We start from the raw sequence: 24,890 nt of genomic DNA on the forward strand, positions 1-24,890 counted from the left end.
AATAAATAAATAAAATCTTTTAAAAAAATAAGGTATTTTGAGTTTCCGTATTTATTCAATAATATATTTTTATCAGCCATCCTGTAATACCTTTCATTTTAAACTCACTATTGGACAATTTATTAACTGTTAAAACTTGGGCAAATTGCTATAGCCCTGATCCTCAGTTTTCTAACTTGTACAAAGTTACTATATGAATTAAATGAGACAATATTTTAAGCACCAAAAAAAAAAAAAAAAGAAGAAGAAGAAGAAGAAGAAGAAGAAGAAACCCATAGTGCCAGGAATGTAGAAATGCTCCTTGAAAAAAGCTTACAAAACAAATTTGTAACAGAACTTACTGAGTTTAAATAAGTAACAAGATGAATACTTGTTAATAGTTGCTTTAGACCTTTAGAGAAGGGGGAATTAATGTAGGCTGGGGCTTGGAAGGTGAAAGAATTCAGATGCACAGGGAGAAATGCATATGGTAGTTTTCTGGTATGAGTAAAGGGATAGTTATGAAGTCTCACGATCTCCACGGAGCATAACTCAAACTCCTTCTAAACTCACTCAAAATTAATGGAAGATCTGTGTCCACAGAAGTGGAAAATTAAAGTTGAAAAGGCAGATTGGGGCACATTATTGAAGGCACTACATTTCATTTGTGGACTATGAGAACCATGAACATTTCTGAGATGTTGTAACAGGAAAATTAATCTGAGCCATAGATTATTAGATGGGGGAGGTGGGGATTAGGGAGTTCAAAACAAATGGAAAGTGAAACAGTGTGGACTCCAGTGGTGCCAGAGGACATGGAAAATATCAATGAACCGTCCATAAAGCTTTGCCAGCTGCTATGGCATCATGTATGTGACTGTGGGGCTTGGTAGGTAGGGTCTGGTTTAGGAAGGTGAGAGCACTGAGCACAATGATTTTATGTTCAAGGAGTTCTGTCTTGGCAACATTCTTGAGACACACAATTTCACTTGTGAAAATTAATAAAAGGAAACCTCATTTCAAATGGAGTCTATATGCCAGAAGGGGGAGCTCCCTCACTGTGCCAGTGGAGGTGAACTACAGACCCCGAACGGAAGACTCAACAACTACAAAGAATCATCCCTTAAAAGCCCTAACAGGAAAAGGTGTAAATTTTATCTCCCGCAAGAACTTCGCCAAGCCGGCAACTCCTCCAATGAGAAGTCCTCTTCACCGTGCACTCTTAATGTTGTCCAGTGGATTTTTGTGCAAAATAACCCCTCCCAACTGGCTCCTTCTCGAAAGTTCCTCTCCCTTGTTGTACTTGCCTATCGTTTTGCCCATATGTCCTGAATTGCATTTCTCTGCTATTCCTTAATAAACGCATTTTTTTTTTCTGATAAAATCACTTTCAATTTCAAGGCCCACATACTTCAAGAATGGATTTATAAACGCCGTCCTCCAAGGGGAAAGCCGGTATCAGCCCGCTGTTGGGCCAACCCCGGGGCCTTGAAGTTAGACTCACCTGGCTCGGCCTGTTCTGCCACATGTTGCCTATGGCCTTGGGCCAATCCCACTATGTAGGAGAAACTCAATGTCCAATGCAAGGTGTTCAGGGCAGGGAGAAAGCTGTTCCCAAAGTGGGAGGCGCACCCCTTTCTTCCCTCGCTCTTTCTATGGCTCTTTCTTTCAACTAAGATCTCTTACCTTTTAATTACTTCCAGACGTTTCGGTAGAAATGACCTTTTGGTAAAAACAAAAAGGCTAAGCCTGTACTGGAAAAAAAAGAAAGAAATCGAAGAGAGTTTCTCCGACCTCCCCACCAGCGGGTCGGACCCTGCAGCCCAGCCCGGCACAAGGCTTCGGGCGCGCGAGGATGCGCGCGGGATTTGCGTGGGCCAGTGCGCCGGCGCCGCGCGGCGGACGGTGCGCCTGGGGGGGATGCACGTGACGCAGAGCCCTAAGGCCGTGCGCGTGGCCTGCGCGCCGAGACAGTGCGCGGGGCGCGTGGAGGACGCACGAGCCGCGCAGGGCCGCCGGGATCTCAGGCCCCGCCCTTCAGCTTTCCCGGTCGTCATGACGACCGGGCTGCCCGCAACGGCGGCCGGGGCAAGTCGTTGAGGCTGTGAGCCGAACTAGGGCCCTACGGACCTCGCCCGACTGGGCGGGGCCCGCGCCAGAGAGACCCAGCTCCATCCGAACAGGGACTATGAGAAAATGGTCGGGCAGACGAGGAGTAAGTTCAAAGAAGCGGCTTCAGAGCCGGCGCACTCCTCCCGCGCTATGCCGTCCAGGCGGCGGCGCCGGGCCACCGGAGCCGGGGAGCCGGAGATGGAGGAGCCGCAGGCGCAGGTGGAAAAGCCGCAGCCTCCGTTGCCCGTAGGCGGGGGGAACCTGCCGGGGGGCGCCCGGGGCTACTCGCCGCGGAGGACCCGAAATCCGAACGCGCAGAATTGCATGCAAATGGAGGTGGTCGCAAAGACCCTCCTTCTCGGCCGCTTCCAGTTCCTCACCTGTTTGCTGGAGCAGCTCCGCGACAAGGTGCAGCAGTTGCGGAGACGGCAGGTCAACAGCAGGACCTCTCTGGGCATAGGTGAGCAGAACGGGCCGGGAGAGGCCGTGGCAAGGCCGGAGGGTGCCCTCTGAGCCTGGGGTGTCAGGTGGTTTGGGTGAGTCTTAAAGATCAGTTTAACAAACAAGCTTAGCCGTCCTAATGACAATGTCCAAGCTCGAGAAAATCTCGGACAAGAGTTCCAGCTCCCTTTGCTCTTGTTTTAATACATTTTCCAGGGTTTTGGGGTGTAGTGATCACCCCTTTGTCACCAACAAAATGTCATTTTAGGGCAAGCATTTATCGCAGGTTTAAGAATGGTGGACACATATGCTCTGTTTGTATCTTAAGTAAAGCATTGCTTAATTAGTTGAGAATCTTTAATAGTGGAAATAAGGTCAAATCAGACAATATATTTTCTCATGTCAGGCAATATATTCTCTCATGTCAGTACTCATTTACTTTCATATTGCTGTGGAACCTCACTGCCTAGATTTGGGGACTTTTTTACTAGTTTAAGCTCTTGAAAGATTTTCTTCATTTACATTCTTCCTTTTCTGTTGCTTTGAGTTAATTTAAATGTTGTTGCTGTTTCATTAGAATCAAATTTGAGCCTAGTCCTTGATCAGACTGGCTACTGATAGATGTTGAAACAGAGAAATGTCTACTAATGTAAGTTGTTGTGATTTCTTTTCATCATAAGTTGACTGCTGATGTTAAAGAAGGAGGAGTCTCCACATTTGGGGTGTTACAAGTACCAGAGGAATAATAGATGGGAATTCACACTTACATTTTATCAGGTGTCTAACTAAAGCAATAGATAACATCCCACATCCAGAATCAGAATGCTCTTGATACCAGGCTGTTTTGCCGTCCCAAACACAAGCTCCTGAGCACCCATGTTTGGCACACCGAAGGCAGTGCTCAGTGAGTGCTGTGTGAAATAATGACCCAGTATATTAAGTGCTAAGAGAGTTCAGAAGAGCAAACTAATACTTTAGGATGGGAGATGGGAATTGAGATCAGAGAAGACTTTTAGGAAAAGGTGGGATTAGAATTGTGACATTAAGGCTAACATTTGGATCTGTGAGGCAGAGAACAAGTATTAGAAGCCAGCAGAATGGCATAATTGAAGTCAAAGAAGTCAGAAAACCTGAAGGTAAAGTAAGGTGAAAAGGAAAGATACAAAAGGAGGAGGAAGTGGAAAGGCAGTTCAAAAGGTTGGCGGGGACCAGCTGTGAAAAGTCTAATTCAAAATTTCATTTAAGGAATTTGAAATTAATTCTGTAGAATTAATTGATTGATTGATTGATTCTTTAAGAAAAAAAATTTTAAGGAGATGAAATGCACATCATATAGAATTAACCGTTTTAAACTGAATAATTCTGTGGCATTTAGTACATTCACCATGTTAACATTGAATAATTTTTAAATAGAGTAACATCATTAACCTAACAGTGGTTTGTAAAATAGACTGGAGATGGATGGAAAAAAGAAGCAGAAAGAAATAATTAAATACTGGAATCCAGGCAATAGTGGTTTTAATGAGATAGTTAACAACAGGAATGGAGAAGAGAGGACAGAGGTGAGAGCAATGGAAGCATCTTGTGAGGACTGGGTAGGTGGTGAGGTGGAAGGAAAGAGAGAAAGTTTAGCAGCGAGGACTGTAGATTTGGGAATTATCCATGTAGAAGTGGATTGAAACTTGAAGATTGATACTCCCAATGAAAGAAAAGTGGGCAAAACAGAGATATTTGGGAAAACCCCTTATACTTAGTTTTAAGAGATGAGAGGAAAAGGAAGAGTCAGAAAAGCATTTAAAATAGAGTGGTCAGAAGCATGGAAGAACTAGAAGGGTTGGTGTAATAAAAGATGAAGAAATTCAAGATCCTACAGAGAGGTTTGAAAGACATAAGACTTTAAAGAGGCCATTGATGTTGCTAACTAAAATGTCATTGGTCATTTTTTTTTTTAAGTTATAGGAACTTAGAAGAAAGTAGCTGGCTAAGAATCTCATCAGCAAATGGGGGGGACAGAATATGTCATAGTTTGAAGGGCTTTTAGCTCAATGGAAATGTTTTAAGGCTTAGGAGAATTGAAGGCTGTAGAGAAAGATCTCGGGGAGAGGGTGAGATTAGGTTCCAAGAGAGGAAATAGTTGATGGAGCCAAGTCTTGGAATATTTGAGAAGGATGGAATTAGAGACACAAATTTGAGAAGCTAACTAGAAAAGAGAAGAGATACTTCCTTGGCTGAGATGGTAGAGAATAGAAAAACAAGGATTAGTATGTAGAGAAATTTTAAAAGTGGATATAAGAGAAGTTGGGAGAACTTATATCAAATGATCTCTGTTTCAATGAACTATAAGGCTAGGTCCCTTTCAGAGGTGAGATTGACAGGATACAGGCATCAGGAGACATGCTTTTTATCACATCTTTGGAAGAGGCAATATAAAACTTCCTGCATTTAGAATATTGGAATCATTGCACTTTATCATTTTTTCAGGTGTGGAATGTGGAGTCGGGAGGGATTGAAAGACACAAGAGTATTTTGAGGATATATGGAAGGCTAGATGGATTTAGTAGGATATTTGATCTTTCCCCTTTCCATTAACATCATTTTTAAGAGTTTTTGCCAATACATGTGATTGTCTAGAGAGTAAGAATGAGAAAAGAAACATGGCTGAAATAGGATGGCATATGTATCTTAAAGCTAATGAAGCCTTATCAAAAAGGCATCTGTTTCAATTTTAGAAAGAAGGTATAGGTCAAATTTCAAAGTGGTTCAGGGTATATTACATATTAGAAAGAGCTAACATAAGTAGTGAGTATGTATTTTTTCTATAAAAAGCCAGGTAGTAAATATTTTAGGCTTCACAGGCCACATATAGTCTCCATTGCTTATTCTTCTTCTTCCATATTTGTACAACCCTTTAAAATTGTGACAAGAATTTTTAGCTTGTGGACAGTACAGAAACAGACCATGGGCTGTAGTTTGCTGATCACGGTCTTCTGAGAAGTATTGAAGAGTGGTAGGAATGAGCCCAGGATGGTTAGGAATATGGAGAACAAGCTCTGGAGAAGCATGATTGAGAATTTTTTTTTTTGACGTTATAGTTTGTTATTATTTTTTTTATCGATTCACATTTATTTTGTTAGTCAAGATAATTTCTTGAATTTTTGAGAGGCTAAAGTTGGTGGTTTCTTAAAATGACTTGCCAAGTATATTTGGGACATTTGTAAGAAGTACTATTATAAAATCTTGGAGGGGAGGCAGGACTTTAGGAATAGCTGAGTAAATTTACTCCTCCACGATTATGACCAAAATATTTGGAAAATTGTCAAAATCAACTTTTCAAAACTTTATAAGTTAACCAAAGGTTTACTCTAAAGAGCATGTATTCAAAAACACTACTGCAGTTGTATAAGAACAGCAGGGTTTGGTGGCATTTTAATCTGGCCTTATCCTATGCCCCCTCCCAGTTTTATGGTATCCTTGAAAACAAGCAGCATCCCAGCCAGCAAAGGGGACAGACAGTATTAGGAGCTCCTCAGAAACCCATACCCAAAATAGTGATCCTGTTTGACCCATCTCCACACCCTCTGATAAGCCTCATGCATAGGGTGCAGGCTGGGCGACTCTAGATGAATCTCCCAGGCCACCAGGCTGGGAGCAATCAAAACTCCATAAATAGGGACTTTCAGGTGTGCTGCTGAGGAAGTGATTCCCTGCATTTAACAATATCTGAAGAGCCCTGGGGAAGATGGTTTAGAATGGCTCCTGTAAGCTAGAGTCACTTCTGAAAGGACTGAGCTGAGCACCGTGTATATATATGTGCTTGTTTTAAAAAATTTACATAAAGAAATAGAGAATAAGAGGGAGAAGAGAGAATAAACTGAAAATCCCCTCCAAAGGTCAAAATCATTAATGATTTCACCACTTTTTTGGCAAGTTATGTAAATGCAACATCGTCTTCCAAACTTCCCTTTGCTCCTTGAACTCCTCCCCCCGCCCCCCGCAGAGGGAAGGCACTACTCATAATTTGTTTTATGTCAGTTTGTAAATTTTTCCTATTTTATGTAGATAGAATTAGCTAGCCATCTTCCTGTATCTGCTCTTCAGGAATATAATGGAATGCATTTGAAATAGTTGTTTTAAAGGTATATTATAATAAAGCAGCTTTTAATGCCTTTTTTTGTTTTTCCAGCTGCCTTTGTGGGAGTTTTGCACTGGTAAGATTTGTTTCAGTTTTAAACAAATAAAAACATTTGGATTAAAAATTGACATTGCTGTTTGGTACAATAAAACAATAGCCACTTGCTATGTGTGTAGAATGTGTTTGTGCACCAGTTTACACGTAATTTTTTGAAAAAGTATGTGTAGCAAAATTTACAAAACGGATGTGTTAGAGGAATAGCACTTAGGAATTAAAATATTTTTCTGTTACTGAAGAATTCACTACTTTATTTCTTTAACCTCTAGCTTTTCCTAGTGTACTTTGCATGTTTATTTCATCTTAAACTCTTATTTTACAGTAATTATGTGTTCTTAGTGACATAAGCTTAGAGGTAACACCTCGTCAATTAGAAATCAAGTAGAAATGAAAATAAAGACTGGGCTGTAGTAATACAGATTAAATGAGACTTTCAGTGTGTGTATAATGTACCTTACTTTACACAAGTCATCTATTTGTAAAAATTATAAATAAAATAATATTTTTCCTCTGATGTATTTTCATTTCTACCTGAGCTCAGGAATTTTTACTTTTGGGAAGTGTGTGTTCATGTCCTTCTGGGACAGTGCTGTTCTGGCCACTTAGTCTGCAGGGAGATTTTGATTTTAGAACTAAGACTGTACTGGGAAGAAATATTTCCTAAAGCTGTTGATATCCTGACATACATCTCGCATGTCAGTCAAGGTGAGTGGAAGACAGGGTTGATATTTGGAACTTTGTTTTCTATTTATTTGGAAAGATCTATTTAAATTTAGGGTAGCATAATTGGTGACTAATTTTACTTTCACATATGCTCCCATTTTTACTGCCTACTGCTTTTTCTTGAGTTGGACTAATCATATATCTTAAAGTATAGTTCTTTGTCCTTTGGCACTTGCAAGCTGATCCCTTACATGGTATTCTCTTTATTTTTAAACTGCTTTAATCTAAAGTAATTTTATTTAAAGCAATGTTCTGAAAGTGACAGAGACATTTCTCAAAACTGTTAAAATAGAATAACTTATGAAACTTAAAAACTTGCCTCTGTTCTGACTTAGAGGCATAGAGTGGAAGGGGACAGAGAAACCAGAGGAGTTTAGATAAACAGTTATAATTAAGAACCAAGAAGTAAGGAATTTCAGCTATGTGCTACACTAAATTATAAATGCCTAAAAATACACAAATTACTAAGAAAATTATAAAATTATCTCATTTATTATAAAATTTATTCTTTTTCCTTTTGTGGTTTTTGTACTTTAATACTTAACTATTTTAGTACTGGTTTTGAAATGTTCTTATTCTTAGAATATGGTGCTTCATTTTTTTTCTAGGATACATTTAGTAACACTTTTTGAAAATGATCGTCATTTTTCCCACCTATCATCTTTAGAACGGGAGATGACTTTCCGAACTGAAATGGTTAGTTTCTTATAATAAATTAATTTGTAGTTTAACAATAGTAAGATTATAAGGCAGACATTTATTAGGAACTGAAATGGATTTTTGTTGCACTGTTTCTCAAACTATAACCTAGGTTTATTACGTAAATAGAAAATGTTTTGGGATTCTTTGACTTACCTCACTACCTTACTTTTCTAATGCAGACTCTTTTAATATAAAAAAGATCAATTAGCATAGCTGGGGAAGAAGGAGAGAAAAGACAACATTTAAGAAGTGATATAGGGATACTGAATGTTATCAGAAATTGCTTGTCCTCACCACCATTTATCTCCAGAACTTTATGACCCCAAACAGAAACTATACCCATTAAAACTAACTCTCTCCCCAGCCCCCTGTAACCTCTGTTCTGCTTTCTGTCTCTGCAGATTTGTCTAATGGAGGTATCTTAACCATGGCTTAGATCTTACCCTAATATCCTCCCACTTAATTCTTTGAAAAAAATGAATACATGAGCATTTGCATGGTATTTAAATTTTTAGTGTTTTGTAGGTATTATTTCCCAAAAGAGGATATAAGATATTCTTAAATAAATTGTGTAGTTGTGGCAGAGTCTGGGCATTGATGACAGATAATTGGATTCAGATAGCAGGTCTCTGCTTCCTTATGTGATGGCTAGGCAGTTAACCTCTGATTCTCAGTAATCTCATCTGTTGTCTAGAAATAATGCCAGCTTTAAGGATTTTATTGACTATGAAGGGAGATAATGAATGAAACATACTAACACAGTAGTTGGCACAAAAACAATAGATGTTATTAATAAAAACATATCTGTGTATTTCTTATTTCTCTAAATAGTGGCTTATTCATATTAAGTACCCTTTAGTTGTAGTATTGTCTTGTCCTTCTAAGCCAAAAGGAACAATCTTTATGTGAACTCATAATTTACCAATCAAAAATCCGAGGAATGCTCTTTCAGACATCAGCTAAAACAGAACTTCAACTTAGTAGCCTGGCATTGCTTCATCTGTTGATAACGAAGTAGCTGTATAGACATGCATGAGTGTAGAGTTAAAGATTATTTTAATGTTTTTGGGAGCGGGTATTACAAACAGTGTGGGCCTTTATTTGCTTTTCGATTTTAGGAAGAAAAGCAAGAAATTGATGAAGAAAGTAATATGAAACAACATGCTTTCGTTAATCTCTGAGTTTTAACTGAACAGTGCTTTGGCTGGCCTAATAAATTCATTATTTCCTGTGCTGGAATAATACACTAAATTAATCCCTTTCTCAGGACTGCATTGTGTCTTGAACAACAGTAGTTAATTGACATTTATTTTGACATAACATTTGACACGTGCAGAGCTGTTAGATGGAGCTAGGAAGTAAGTAAGTTGCAAACATTAAGTTCTGTCTCATTTTTGCTTATGATCATTGCATGTTATTTCTTAAGAGGTAGAAAAAAAAGTATCTATATGCAGAGTTGCACAAGGACATGAAAGCATCTCTGTTTATGCCAGAATTCATCAGATCTCAACCTCTAGACATCTCAAAATGGGGCAAAATCAGGTGTGCTGGAATTAAAAATATATTGTAGTTATGTTTTAAGCCATGGTCAGAAAAACTCTTTAAAACATTTAACTATCCCTCCCACTCTTTTTCAAACATGCAGAAAATATGAAAGAATAGCACAGTGGTAACTTGAAAAGGCATGCCTTTTTTTGAGCCCAACAATGCAGTAGCAAGGAGAAATAGGAAGTCTTATTATTGATTTTTCCTTTTATTCAGAAGAAATTGTTCAAATATTTTCATATTTAATTACATCAACAATTTGTGCATTTTTAAGGGACTTTATTATTCCTACTTCAAGACCATTATTGAAGCACCATCATTTTTGGAAGGACTCTGGATGATAATGAATGACAGGCTTACTGAATATCCCCTTGTAATTAATACAGTGAAACGCTTCCATCTTTATCCAGAGGTGAGTACTGTTTGGGGAAAAATATTTGTAGAATGATCCTTTTTTATCATAAAAATAGTGAATACAGTGATGTTATAAAAAGGAGGGAACCTTTAAGGCTTATTGATTGTATGTGTCCTTATAGTTGGGCAGAGTATCAAAAATTCCTCTTAAATTTTAAAGATGCCAGAATCTGCTTACATAAAGTCAAAGGAAGGAATCTAAGAAGAGTTGCTCATTTTTCAGTTTGTTCAGCTTTTTGCTTGTTAGGATGGAGTTGCAACTAATAAGCTTCTAAGATGCTGGACTTGAAAACTTTGTATTTCATTAATAATCAATTTAGTGTATATTTTTATTTCCCTTGAGATTTTCTATTTGATTCATGGATTTTTTAAAAAACTTTTTTTTTTTTTTAAATTTTAAGTAATCTCTACATTCAGTGCAGGGCTTGAACTCACAACCCCAAGATCAAGAGTCCCTATCAACTGAACCAGCTAGGTGCCCCTTGCTTCATGGATTTTTAAAAGTGGGTTTTTTTTTAGTTTCCAAGTATTGGGAGATTTCCTGTTTATTTTTGTGTTACTAATTTGTGGCTTAAATTCATTGTGTGTAGGGTGCCTGGGTGGCTCAGTTGGTTAAGCGACTGCCTTCGGCTCAGGTCATAATCCTGGAGTCCCGGGATCGAGTTCTGCCTCGGGCTTCCTGCTCAGCAAGGACTCTGCTTCTCCCTCTGACATTTTCCCCTCTCATGCTCTCTCTCACTGTCTCTCAGATAAATAAATAAAATCTTTAAAAAAAAATTAATTGTGTTTAGAAAATATACTTTGTATCATTCTGATTCTTTTAAGTTTATTGAGGTTTGTTTTATGGCCCAGAATATGGTTCATCTTGACATATTCTGTGAGCACTTGAAAAAGCTCCATTTTATGTTGTTATTGAGTAAAGTATTTTATAAATGTTGACTAGATCCTGTGCAATGATAGTGGTGGTGATATTTTCTCAATCCTTTTGATTTTCTGTCTAGATAATCCATCCATTGTTGGGAGAGGGATACTAAAGTCTCCAACTATAGTTCTGGATCCATCTATTTCTCCTTTTAGGTCTGTCAGTTATTCTTCATATATTTTATAACAGTGTATTTAGTACACATTGCATTTAGTATTGCTACATCCTCTTGTTAGATTTTTATCAATATATAACCTTACCCCATTTGCTCATATTTTTGTTTGCCTTGAAGTCTAATTTTTTGATAGTAACAAACTTTTTTCATTTGATTAATATGTACATGATACGTTTTTTCATCCTTCTATTTTCAACTTGCCTTTAACCTTATATTTGAAGTCTGTTTCTTATAGTTGAGTCATGTTTTTTAATCTGTCTATATTACATTTTTATTTGTTGTGTTTTATGACTTACACATAATGTAATTATTAATCTGTTTCAGCTTCAGTCTTTTATTTTTTCTGTTTGTCTTTCATTTTTCATTTGTCTCTTCTTTTCTCTGCTTTCCTGTGGGTTATTTGAAGATTTTTAAATTCTATTTTATCTATCCTTTTTGAATGTATCTCTTTATGTAGCATTTTTAGTTGTTATAGCTATGTATTAGATATATTACCTATACATAACTTTACATAACTACTACAGTCTACTGCTGTTATCATTTTACTAGCTCAAATAAGGTACAGAAAACTTACCTGTCTTTACATCTCTTTACCCTCATCGCTTCTTGGCCTTTTGGCTAATATCAAGTATACCTCTCTTTACCCTTCTCCTTTTATAATATAATCATCTTAAATATTTCCTCTACATCCATTTAATACCACATCAGACAGTACTATGATATTTCTTTTAGTCTTCAAACTTATTTTTAAAAAACTCAAGAAGTCGGGAGACCTGGGTGGCTCAGTGGGTTAAGCCTCTGCCTTCGGCTCAGGTCATGATCTCAGGGTCCTGGGATCGAGCCCCACATTGGGCTCTCTGCTCAATGGGGAGCTTGCTTCCCCCTCTCTCTCTGCCTGTCTCTATGTCTACTTGTGATCTCTCTCTCTGTCAAATAAATAAATACAATCTTTGGAAAAAAAAAACCTCTAGAAGTTTATCTTATCCATTTTTAAAATTTCTTCCTTATGTTCTAAGATGCCGTCTTTTATCATTTCATTTCTGTTTAGAGAATTTTCTTTAGCCATTCTTTCAGGCTAAGTCTGCTAGAAACATACTTTACTAGTTTTGTTTCATCTTTCATGTCAAACTCCCTTTAATTCTTGAAGGTTGTTTATTTATTTATTTATTTACTTGCTGAATATGGGATTCTAGGTTGACAGTTTTTTTCTTTCAGCATTTGTTAAATATGCTACTTCACTCTGGTCTTTCACAGCTTCTGATGTGAAATCTATTGTCAGTTGAATTGTTTTTCTCCTTTAGGTAAGATTTTTTTTCTTCCTTGTTGCTATTTTATATATCTACCTACTGATTTATTTATTTTTTTAGTTTTCACAAGTGTTCACAAATGTGATGTTTAAACGTTTTAAAAAATGTGATTTGTCTTGGTGTGGATTTCTTTGTTTTTATCCTATTTTTGTTTTGCTCAGCTTTGGTTTCTTCTTTTCTCTTTTCAAGACTTTAGTGAGAACAAATGTTAGATCTTTTCTTATAGTCCAAGAGGTTCCTAGGGAACCTTATTTACTTATTTATCAAATCTGTTTTTTCTCTGTTTCCCAGATTGGGCAAATTCTATTGCTTTGTCTGCGAGTTCATGGATTATTTTCCTCTATCCTTTCATTCATCAGTTAAGCCCATCCACTGTGTTTTAGTTTTGGTTATTGTCTTTTTCAGTTCTGAAATATTTGTTTGTTTCTTTAATATCTTCTATTTCTTTCCTGAGACTTTTTGAGTTTTTGTTTCCAGCACATGCATAATTTCTAATTGGAGCAATTATTCTAATTTTTTGTCATCTCATTGTTGGAATCTCTTTTTTTTTTTCATTCAGTTTGAAATCTTTATAGTTCTTGATATGATGAGCGTGTTTCATCATATTGGACATCAGTGTCCATCAGCTGATGGATATTTGAACATTATTTTATGAAACTGGTTTTATTTAAACCTTAGTTTTAAGTGGCTTTCTTTGGCATCACTCCAGCAAAGAAATGAGGATGTCTGCTATCCAGTTATTGCCAGATGGGTATCGAAGTCCAGGTTTCTCTCCCAGCCTCTGCTGATCCCAAGGTAGAAGTATTTATTCCTCATTACCTTTGAGTGAGATCAGAGCTCTGACCAACTCTGATCTCTACAGACACCACTGTGTGGATAGCCTGGTTACCCCAGAGTGGTAATGAAAGCCCTGACTCCACTAGGCCTCCTCTGACATTACCACACTGGGAAGGGGAAAGAATGGCTTATTGCTGGTTGGGGTAGAAGTCCAAGCTCCTCACGTAGTCTATACTGACACCATGGAGATAGAGAGCTTCCTTCTTGGCTTTCTGTTGCAACATCTTAGTGGGTGAATTAAGATGACTTGTTAAAAGCTTAGAGAAGGTTGAAGTCTAGGTTCCCAATTTAACCTTTGTTGGTGGGGGTGGCACCTTATAGGTTTTTGTTGTTTTCTGTGCTATTTGGGTGAAGAGAGAGAAAATTGTTTATAACATTTTTATGTATTCCCAGGCTGCCACTTTCCTGGTCCTTTAGGTAGAGAGAACAGGCTTTTGTCAGTCTTTTTTTGTGTCTGGTTGGTTTAGTATTTCTTGTTTTCAGGCTCTTTAACTCCAAATCTCAAAATGAAAAGTAAAGTCCAGAAAACGCATCACCATGTTGTTCTTTGGGTCCTAAGATCCCTAGGTGGTTTGCCTTCTCTCTACCTTTCAGGGTCTTCTTATATTTGATTTATGTAATTTCCAGGAGAAACAACAAAAAGTATATCTACTCCATCTCCCCCAAAGCAGAAATTCATATTATTTAACTATTTATATATTGCTTTTCATTTTTGTTCTGTTCAAGTTATTTTCTAATTTCCCATGTGATTTTTCTCATTGATCTATTGGGTATTTGGTATTATGTTGCTTAATTTCCAAGTAGTTGGGTGTTTCCCAGATTTATTTAAATTTCTTTTATTTCTGTTTTTTAGAAAGGGAAAAAAGACAGGGGAGGGGTAGAGGGAGAGGGAGAGAGACAATCTTAAGCAGGCTCCGTGCCCAGTGTGGAACATGACAGTGGGACTCGATCTCATGACCCTGAGATCCTGACCTGAGCTAAAATCAAGAGTCAGATGCTTAAAGGACTGAGCGACTCAGGTGTCTTCCCCTTTTTTTATTCTGTAAGTATTTTTCAAGGTAATTTTCAGTAGTAACGACTGTGTAGTATACACCTAAGATCTAAGATGAAGGAAGCTGTTTTCTGCACCAGCTTTCTTTATATCCCAGCTTACACTTCAGAGACACTCTTCTGTTCTTGTTTCCTGTGATGACTATCTGTAGGACCCTGGTGTAAGTGCAAAAGTTAAAAAAGACAACTGATTTCTCGAATCTTCAATTTTAGTTAATGTTGACTTATTCTGTGTATGTAAGATGAAGATTTAGCTTATTACACTAGTTTTAGGGCTATTTTTAGAACTTTAATAAAATGCTTATTTCTTGTCCCATTAATTTCTAACAGTATGTTCTCCAAGACATGAGCTAATTTTTTTTTCTTTTTACTTATTCAAAGATACTGAATAATTAGCAGTTTTCAATCTCCTTGATGTTATGGAAAAGTAATCATGATAACATAAATAGATAGTATCATAAAGGATGAGGCAAGAAGGAATCATTCAGTCTTATTTCACATTGCATAGATACAGTATGGAGAAGATCTAGTTATGCTTGCAACCTGTTATGGTACTTCAATGTTGAAATGAAATGTCCATACTTTTTGTGTTCATAAGGAGATTAATTTTTCCCAAAGATAAAGAGTTAAATTTGGAATAATATATTTTGAAAAGGCAAAGCATTTAAGGCTTAACTACATGCTGGCATGTAAGCTCTAATCCCCCAGCACTCCTGCAAGATGGTTATTGTTAACATCATTTTAGAAATGAGGTGGCCACGGTTCAAAGGTTGAAGGATTTCCTTGAGGATATCAAAAGAGTCAGAGGATAACAGAGTCAGAATTCGACTCAATTCTGACTTTAAAGCAGTGCTTTCTTATTATATCACACTAATTTTCAGAAATGAATATAATTCTAGATTTAGAACATACATTTAATATGGTAAGTTTTTATACATGGATGATAAATACGTAAGAAGATATATTACAATTTTTTATATAAGGTCAAGTTTGTAAAAGTGATAAAATAATAAATTTATACTTTTTGTTCATGGATAGATGTTTATGATGTTTGGTGTTGTGTATTACATTAACATCTTATATAATATTATTGAAAACTAGATCTAGCTATGTGTTTTTTACATACCAAGGGGAAGAATGGAGGGGTGATGACCAACATATTAAAAATAGTTAGTGCTGGGTGGTTTTTGCTTTCACTTTGAACTCTATTTTTATTTTATTTTTTATTCTTTCCCCAATGATCTTGCATTATTTTTCCCAAATCTATAAATTTTTCCCAAATCTCCTAGGCATGAGCATTTTGTTTGTAGTTTTCTATGGTTGTTCTTTTCCCTTTTCTTTAAACTTCACAAAGTGGTTTGCAGAATGGGAAGAATTGGTTAATTAAACCTGTTTGGTCAGAGTTTTAATGGGACTGGAAGAGATTATGCTGAGTGAAATAAGTCAAGCAGAGAGAGTCAATTATCATATGGTTTCACCTATTTGTGGACCATAACTAATAGCATGGAGGACATGGGGAGTTAGGAGAAGGCAGTTGAGGGAAATTGGAAGGGGAGGTGAACAATGAGAGACTATGGACTCTGAAAAACAATCTGAAGGATTTGAAGAGGTGGGGGGGTGGGAGGCTGGGGGAACCAGGTGGTGGGTATTAGAGAGGGCACGGACTGCATGGAGCACTGGGTGTGGTACAAAAACAATGAATACTGTTATGCTGAAAAAAAAAGTTTTAATGGGCACAGGAGCTATTATTCCATATGCAATTGGTTTTATATTTTTTAGTCCGTGTAGCAAATAAATTCAATAAATGAAATGTTATGAAATATTCCTGTAAATAATTATATTTTCCTGTTAATCACCATCATGTTTTAATTATATGCTATTTACCTATTTTATAGCTACTGTTATTTATGTTATAGAATTGATGACAAGAATATATTGCAGAGATGGTGATCATAACAAATTTTTGTAGATGTGCACTAATTCACTAATTAGTAACATACAACTTCAGTTTAGTGTGTGTGTATATGTATGTGTATATATACATATATATACATATATATATATATATAATTTTTAAATGATGGTTTTCCAAGTGAAATGATTTAAATAAATTTGTCAAAATTTATAATGTCAAAGGAAAACATTATAAAATAGTATTTTGGAAAAATTATTATGAAGATAGGATCTTTTCTTCTATCATCTCTTTTTGTTTTTGTCTTTGTAGGTGATTATAGCCTTCTGGTATCGCATATTTGTGGGAATAATGAATTTATTTGGGCTAGAAGCTAAGACCTGCTGGAATGTCACCAGGGTAGAACCTTTAAATGAAGTTCAAAGCTGTGAAGGCATGTTTCTTTCTAAAATGTTGCTTTTTTGTCATTAATTGTATATATGTACATATATGATATTTATTAAGTTGTTACAAAGTGATAGGTTAGTATTTGCTGTTGGGATCAGGTTGACCCAGGTAGACACGGACCTCACCCTCACAGAGTTTACACATAAGAAGAGGATTGGTAGTAATACTTGTGATGTATATTACAAGTAAGAAAATGAGGTTGTTAAGGATAGCAGTAAGGGAGAAGTGTCTAAAGAATAGGAACAAGAATATTCAGAAGTCCCAAGATGAGAGAAAACTGAAAAAAAGGCTAGACTTCTGGGTGCAGAGAAAGAGGGAAAAATGTTGTGAAATGATGCTGGGCATGTAAGCGAGGGTCAGAAAAGGAAAGGCCACCTGCAGGCTAAGGATTTTCTCATTCATTGAGGGATTTTCATAAACTAGTATTTAAAAAACATTATTTTGCCAGTTATATGGAAAAGATATTAGTAAAAGACAAAAGTGGGTTCAGTGATAACAGAGGGGAGACTGTTATGCTCTCAGCAGCTGACTGCAGGACAAATAACTGGGAAATGCAGATATTTGGGAGATTTTAGAAGCAGAATTGACAAAATTTGGTAATCGATCGTTGAGAGAGGGGAAGGAGGGTGCAGTCATGTAACACTGGTTTCTGGCTTAAGTAATTGAGTTTCTTCAAATGGTAAAGACATTTTAAAAGTAGCAGGTTTGAATTGCTACAGTAGTTTGAAGTACCTGGGAGACCTCAAAGTGGAGATGTCAAGAGACCACCTGCCTGGACACATATAGAAAGAAGAAAGTTCTGGTCTGACTCTAAACCTGGAGTCATCTGTGTACAGATGATCTTTGGAGCCTTGGAAGTTTAAGAATTTCCTTAAGGTTTCTCGTATGAGACCTGGCAATTTTTGGATAGGGTCTTTTGGGTTTTCTACGTAAAGTATGTTATCTGTGAAGAGAGAGAGTTTTACTTCTTCTTTGCCAATTCGGATGCCCTTTATTTCTTCTGTTGTCTGATTGCTGAGGCTAGGACTTCTAGTACTATACTGAATAGCAGTGGTGAGAGTCGACATCCCTATCGTGTTCCTGACCTTAGGGGAAAAGCTCTCAGTTTTTCCTCATTGAGAATGATATTCTCTGTGGAAAGCATTTCATATATAGCTTTTATGATATTGAGGTATGTTTCCTCTATCCCTGCATTGTGGAGAGTGGCTAAAACTAACAAGTCAGGAAACAAATGTTGGCAAGGATGTGGAGAAAGGGGAACCTTGTTACGCTGCTAGTAAGAATGCAAGCTGGTGCAGCCACTCTGAAAGACAGTATGGGTGTTCCTCAAGAAGTTGAAAATAGAGCTACCCTATGACCCAGCAATTGCACTACTAGGTATTTACCCAAAAAGCACAAATGTTGTGATCCAAAGGGGCACCTGCACCCCAATATTTATAGCAGTAATGTCCACGATAGCCAAACTATGGAAAGAGCCCAGATGTCCGCTGACAGATGAATGGATAAAGAAGATAGTGTGTGTGTGTGTGTGTGTGTGTGTGTGTGTGTGTGTGTGTATATACAATGAAATATTACTCAGCTATCAAAAAGGATGATCTTACCATTTCCATCAACATGAATGGAACTGGAGGGTATTATGCTGAGCAAAATAAGTCAATCAGAGAAAGACTGTTATCATATGATTTCACTCATTTGTAGAATTTTAGAAACAAAACAGAGTATCAGAAGCGGAAGAGAGAGAAAAATAAAATAAGACAAAATCAGAGAGGGAAACAAACCCTCTTAAGAGACTCTTGACCATAGGAAACTAACTGAGGGTTGCTGGAGGGTAGGTGGAAGAGATCGGTTACCTGGGTAATGGACATTAATGAGGGCACGTGATGTAATAAGCATTGGGTGTTAATATGCAACTGATAAATTACTGAATTCTACAGCTGAAATAATGATACACTATGTGTTAACTGATTGAATTCAAATAGAATAAGTAAAAATATTTTTAAAGAATATTTTGAGGAGAATATGCAGACCAAGAAGAGAAGAGCGCCTGGGACAGAGCCTAAGGTGATCTGACAGGGAAGAGGGGTGGTGTGACTTGAAGTTACTACAATAGAAGGAATCACAAAAACCAGCCTTCAGATCTTGGCTCCATCAGTTACACCTGAATAATTTTTGGCAAGCTCTTTAAGTTTTCTGTGTTCTGTTAGTCAGTAATAAGAGTATTTTCTTACTAACACACACACACACACAGGTTTATACCTGGGATATATTAAGAACTAAGGTTTGTCCATACATAGTAATGGATCAAATAATTAGGTCATCTCATGTAGACTTAATGTGCTCCTTGACGTCAGGGGCCATATCTTAATTCATCCTAAAACCTAGCAAAGGATAAAAATAATGCAGTGGGTTTTCTCCTGTAATGCATGCAGTGACTCCACAGAGAGTTCTAGACACTGAACAATAGCATCACCTAAACAAAGTGAAGCACCCACTAATCATTACAGCATAATAATACCTTAGGTAAGGGGAAGTACTAATGTAACTATTAAATAGAGTGCTGCCCAGCACTCTGAACAGCAAATGTTTTCAGCAAGTTCATGAACCCTTGATTACAAAGCACTGAGATAATTATGCCTGATTGCTTTATAGTCTTTTATTCATTAAATACTGAATAACCTGTGTCTTTTTAAAGGATTGGGAGACCCTGCTTGCTTTTATGTTGCTGTGATTTTTATTTTAAATGGAATAATGATGGGATTGTTCTTCTTATATGGTGCATACCTGAGGTAAGATTACTGTATTAAGAGATATTTCAGTGGGCTTATAAGGACTGGCTGACATTTTCTGATTAAATGATGAGGATAATTATGAGATTAATTGATTAATAGGAAATTTTATAAATTTATTTTTTCAGAAACTTAGCTAATGTCATGCAATCAGAAACTAGAGCTGTCACTAAAATATCTTAAAAGCCTCTTTCTTACCCTTGTGGGGATTTTTTTTAAACTAATTAAGATTCCTTAACAAAGTTTTTAATGAGAATACTTCTAGACAATATGTAAAATTATTATAATGTTAGGGGAATCTTTGGTTGGCATTAGTGGCAGGTTATTTCTAATTTTAATGTCTGTACATGTGAAATTAAGAAAGCAGTAGAGGAAAATGTGTATCACTGTAGCAGACACTTATATTTGATAGCCTGTCTTTGTTGTTAATAGTACCACAATTTGGTTTGGGGTAGCAATGTGTCCAGTCTCAGATGATAGGCTGAAGTTAATTATGACAATCATATATTTTGCTTCCCACTCTCCATTGCTTCTTGAGATAGGCATATGAGCTAGTTTTTCCAGTGAAAAATATGGTGAAATTGGTCTTGTTTACACCTAGGAAAGCATTTGTCTGTCTCACAAAAGGACAGATTTCCATTGCCCCTTCTCTGTCTCCTGCTTTTGAACTTAAGTGTGTTATACCTGGAGCTGCTGCAGTCATCTTGTGACCATGAGGGAAAGGCCATAAACATAACATAAGTCTGCCCTAATGTCCTTGTGCTGCTGAACCAGTGCCAACAGACACTTACCTTTCATTTTCTTGTTGAATGATATAATAAACATCATGTTATTTAAGCCACTTTTGTTAGGTTTTGTTTCTTGCAGCAGAATATATTCCTAACTGATCATCAGCTTTCTTTATAATGTTATTCTTGAACTGCACAACATTTAAAGTTAAAAATCTAGATCTAATCTTTCAGTAAGTATTGAGTTTTCATATTGGGTTTTCGTAGGCTTTATGTCTATATAGACATTAATGTAGATATACACTTCTTGTTTTAGGAAGTTTTCAGCATAAAAATACTAGCATAGTACCAATAAAAAATTATGACATTGCAACATTGTACCAGGTATCCTATCCAGCACAGTAAGTCAAGAAAAAGTAGTAGTAAGTATAAAGACTGGAAAACTTGAAAAAAGAAACAAGTGTCTTTCCTTAAAAGCAGATCACATGATTTTATGTAGAAAATTCAAAAGAAACTATGGATAAAGTATTAAAATAATAAGAATTTATAATTTTACTGAATACAAAAATTAGTATGCAGACATTATAAATCTATACTTTGTTTTTTAAGTGAAATTTTAAAAGGATGTCATTTAGAAAAGTATTGAAAGCATAAAGTTTTTGATAAATATCTGACAAGAAATATATATGACCTTTTTTTCCTCTTTGGGAAAATTGTAGAACTTTATTGAGAGACTTGGGAAGATCTAAATAAATGAAGATGTAACTAACTATAAATAATTCATGGATTAGAAGACAATATTTAAGAGTTGAGAGTTACTTGAATTGATTTGTAGATTCAATACATTGCCAATTTTGTTTGCCTTGGTAAATACCGATTTTAAAATTGTTCAGAAATGCAAAGGGCTTAAAATAATGGAGACATTCTGAGCAAGATAGGACTAGCTTTAGTAATCATTTCTGTATTATAAAACTGCTGTAAATAAGGCAATGTGATTGTGGCATAGGGATTAGACAAGTAGATCAGTGGAATAAAGCAGATCTCAGAAACACTTGTCCCATTTAAAAACACTTGGTATATGATAGGGTGAATATTGCACATCAGTAGGTAAAGACCATTTTCTCAATAAATGCTGCCAGAATAATTGGAAGATCATAAGAAACAAAGAGAAGTTAGAACTATATGAAAATTAAATTCTAGTTAGATTAAAAAATACAAAGACAAAATTATAAAATGCTTAGAATGTTATATGGAAGAATACCAGCAACTTGAGGTAAGAAAAGATTCTTTTGAACTTAAGAAAACTTAAGAAAAGTTTTGCCATGAAGAAAAAAACTAATAAATTTGGTAGGAAGAATTTAAGTTCCTCAAGATATACTATACAATGAAAAGATACGCCACAGACTGGGAAAACATTGCAAAATATATACCCAACATGGTATCCAGACATTACAGTCATTAATTCAATGATTTAATTAATTTATTTAATGCTTACTGTGACCAGAATCACTACACTAGGTGCCAGGAATACAATCTCTGTCCTCATGGAATATATATTCTAGAGGGTAGACAAAGACTAAGAAGACAGACAACCCTATAGAAAAGTAGACAAAATATTTGTGATCAGATATATACCAGAAGAATTCCAAATTGCCAATAAACATTTGTAAAGTTGACCACCATCACTAATTATCAGAAAAATACAAATTTAAACCACGACATACTATTTTATATGTACTAGATTGGCAAAAAGGACCTTTATCCATGGCAGATGGACATATAAATTAGTACAATTATTTTGGGAAAACTGTGCATAATTTAGTAGAGTTGACGGTGTAGATATCTTCTAACTCTGCAATTCCTATTTAAAATTTATAGACTTATAAAGAAAGGAAACAAACTTGGTGCTTGCCACTGGGGAAGGGAGTGGGGATGAGCAAAATAGGGAAGGGGGAGTGAGAGATACAGGCGTCCAGTTATGGAATGAATAATTCACAGGGAGGAAAGGTACAGCATAGGGAATATAGTCCATAGCATTGTAATAGCATTATGTGGTGACAGGTGGTACCTACACTTGGGAACACAGCATAAGTATAGAGATGTTGAATCGTTGTGTTGCATACCTGAAACTAATGTAACATTGTGTATCAATTATACTAATACATATAGATATGTAAGTATACATATGCCTAAGAAACTTTGTACATATACACCAGGAAGTATGTACAAGAATATAACAGCATAGTTTGTAACAGCTGCAAACTGGAAACAACTCAAATGTCTAACAACAGAGAAATGTACACATTACGGTTCCTTAATACAGTGGAATACTATACAATATTGAGAATGAGTGAGCTATAGCTACACACATCAATATGGACAAATCTTAACAATATAGTGTTGAATGATGAAGGTAAGCAAAAACTTAAAAGATGCATCTTCCATTTGTATAAAGTTTAAGAACGATTAAATCATAGTATGTATATGTGTATAGATGTGGTTATGTTAATAATCACAAAAATCAGGATAGTGGCTCTCTGAAGGGGTGTCACATGGGGACTCAGGGTGTGATCAATTTTCGATTCCAATGATAATTATGCTTTTAGTTACAAGTATGTTCACTCCATAATTGTTCTAGGAACTAGAAAATTTTATGTACTTTCTTATGTATGCCTTATAGGAAAATATAAACTCATCAGCATTTTGAGGGAAAAGAATTACTTTTAGATTATGTTGGCAGGCTTTAAAATGTTCTGTTTTTGAAATTATTTCATATTATGCTTTTTTAAAATACAAAAATGTTACACAGACTAAATTTTTTTTTAACTAATATTTTTCATTGGGAGAGCTCCTCAGGAGGTGATGGTCTTCTTTAAATTGGCTACACAGTTCTGTAATATCAATACATTATTGGGCTCCAGTCTTTGAGAAGGATATGTAGATAGAACAAATGTTGGTTATAAAAGTGTTACCAAAACTGTGAAGAGATTGAAAGTGATGGCATATGAGAAACAAAAGAAATAGGAATTGGGGGTAAATTTTTATTTCTTACCCTGGCCACTCTCTCCTGTTGGAGCTAACCTGGAAAGAAGAATAGAAATTTCCCATTTCTATTCTTTTGGTGGTTAATGATAAAATGGTAACATGCATGTCTGACTTATCAATCAAGTCCAAAATTGATTGATTTGTACTGATTTTCTAATCAGTACAAAGAATTTTAGGACAATTTGCTTCAAAATAGCCCCTCACATCTTAAAATTATTATCATAGTTAAGTGCTTCTATTACCCTTCCACAGCAGGCACTATTATTGCTGTTTATATTGTCAAATCTTGCTTAGATTTATATCCACATGATCCTACATTCTATAGGCTGCAGTTAGTTGTTTTGCTTCTAACACCTTCCTCCTCGCAATTTCTTCCTTTTCAAAGGCATCCTTTGAATTTCCTTTAGTGAAAATCTATTAATGGTAAATCACTTCCCATTAGCTTTGCTTGTTTTGAGCTCATTCCTTCTGTTCTTCCATCATTCAGGGGGTATTTATTATCTTCTAAGTGTAAAGCTGTGGATACAGTGATGACAATATCTGAAGAAAAGGCAACTTTAAGAAATCATTTTCATTTCTTTTCTTTTTTCAGTGTTCCAGGATTCATTGTTTATACACCACACTCAGTGCTCCATGCAATACGTGCCCCCCATAATACCCACCACCAGGCTTACCCATCCCCCCACCCCCGCCCCTCCAAAACCCTCAGTTTGTTTCTCAGAGTCCACAGTCTCTCATGGTTCATCTCCCCCTCCAATTCCCCCCAACTCACTTCTCTCCTTCTCCTCATGTCCTCCATGTTACTCCTTATGCTCCACAAGTAAGTGAAACCATATGATAATTGACTTTCTCTGCTTGACTTATTTCACGCAGCATAATCTCCTCTAGTCCCATCCATGTTGACACAAAAGTTGGGTATTCATCCTTTCTGATGGATACATAATACTCCATAGTATATATGGACCATATCTTCTTTATCCATTTGTCCGTGGAAGGGCATCTTGGTTCTTTCCACCATTTGGTGACTGTGGCCATTGCTGCTATGAACATTGGGGTACAGATGGCCCTTCTTTTCACTACATCTGTATTTTTGGGGTAAATACCCAGTAGTGCAGTTGGAGTGTCATAGGGTAGCTCTATTTTTAATTTCTTAAGGAATCTCCACACTGTTTTTTCAAAGTGGCTGCACCAACTTGCATTCCCACCAACAGTGTAAGAGCGTTCCCCTTTTAAATACAACAAATTATAAAATTCAGATTATTTTATATGTATACTTTGTATACTTATACATTCAAGATTAAAACATTACATGTGTACTTCTAAAATTTTGGCATTATTTTACATTGTTTTGTACTATAGCATTTAAATATGACTTTAAATTCTAAGGTAATTTTGTAAAACACTATATTTTATTAATTATTAATGTATACTCTTTTTTTAACAGTGGGACTCAACTTGGAGGTCTAATTACAGTTTTGTGCTACTTTTTCAACCATGGAGAGGTTTGTTTTCTAGAAAACAGTTTTTTAAGATAGAAGGGGCTGTATAGGAACAAGGAAATATATTCATCAATACA

General features: G+C 36.2%; 1 protein-coding gene across 2 annotated transcripts in view; it reads left to right on the forward strand.

Moving 5' to 3' along the window:
• The first annotated feature begins 1,953 nt into the window (after positions 1 to 1,953).
• The window catches only part of DPY19L2 (dpy-19 like 2), an 84,497-nt gene continuing 61,560 nt past the window's right edge, over positions 1,954 to 24,890 (forward strand). For both annotated transcript variants that reach the window (XM_032871777.1, XM_032871786.1), the window contains exons 1-7: positions 1,954 to 2,551; positions 6,716 to 6,740; positions 8,053 to 8,140; positions 9,966 to 10,103; positions 16,621 to 16,741; positions 19,448 to 19,541; positions 24,759 to 24,816. In XM_032871777.1, coding sequence (XP_032727668.1) covers positions 2,176 to 2,551; positions 6,716 to 6,740; positions 8,053 to 8,140; positions 9,966 to 10,103; positions 16,621 to 16,741; positions 19,448 to 19,541; positions 24,759 to 24,816 — 900 coding nt within the window. In that variant the 5' untranslated portion in view covers positions 1,954 to 2,175. The remainder of the gene's footprint in view (positions 2,552 to 6,715; positions 6,741 to 8,052; positions 8,141 to 9,965; positions 10,104 to 16,620; positions 16,742 to 19,447; positions 19,542 to 24,758; positions 24,817 to 24,890) is intronic.

This window comes from Lontra canadensis, unplaced genomic scaffold (genome assembly GCF_010015895.1).
Source record: "Lontra canadensis isolate GAN:19392208 unplaced genomic scaffold, GSC_riverotter_1.0 scaffold2, whole genome shotgun sequence".
Classification (NCBI taxonomy): domain Eukaryota; kingdom Metazoa; phylum Chordata; class Mammalia; order Carnivora; family Mustelidae; genus Lontra; species Lontra canadensis.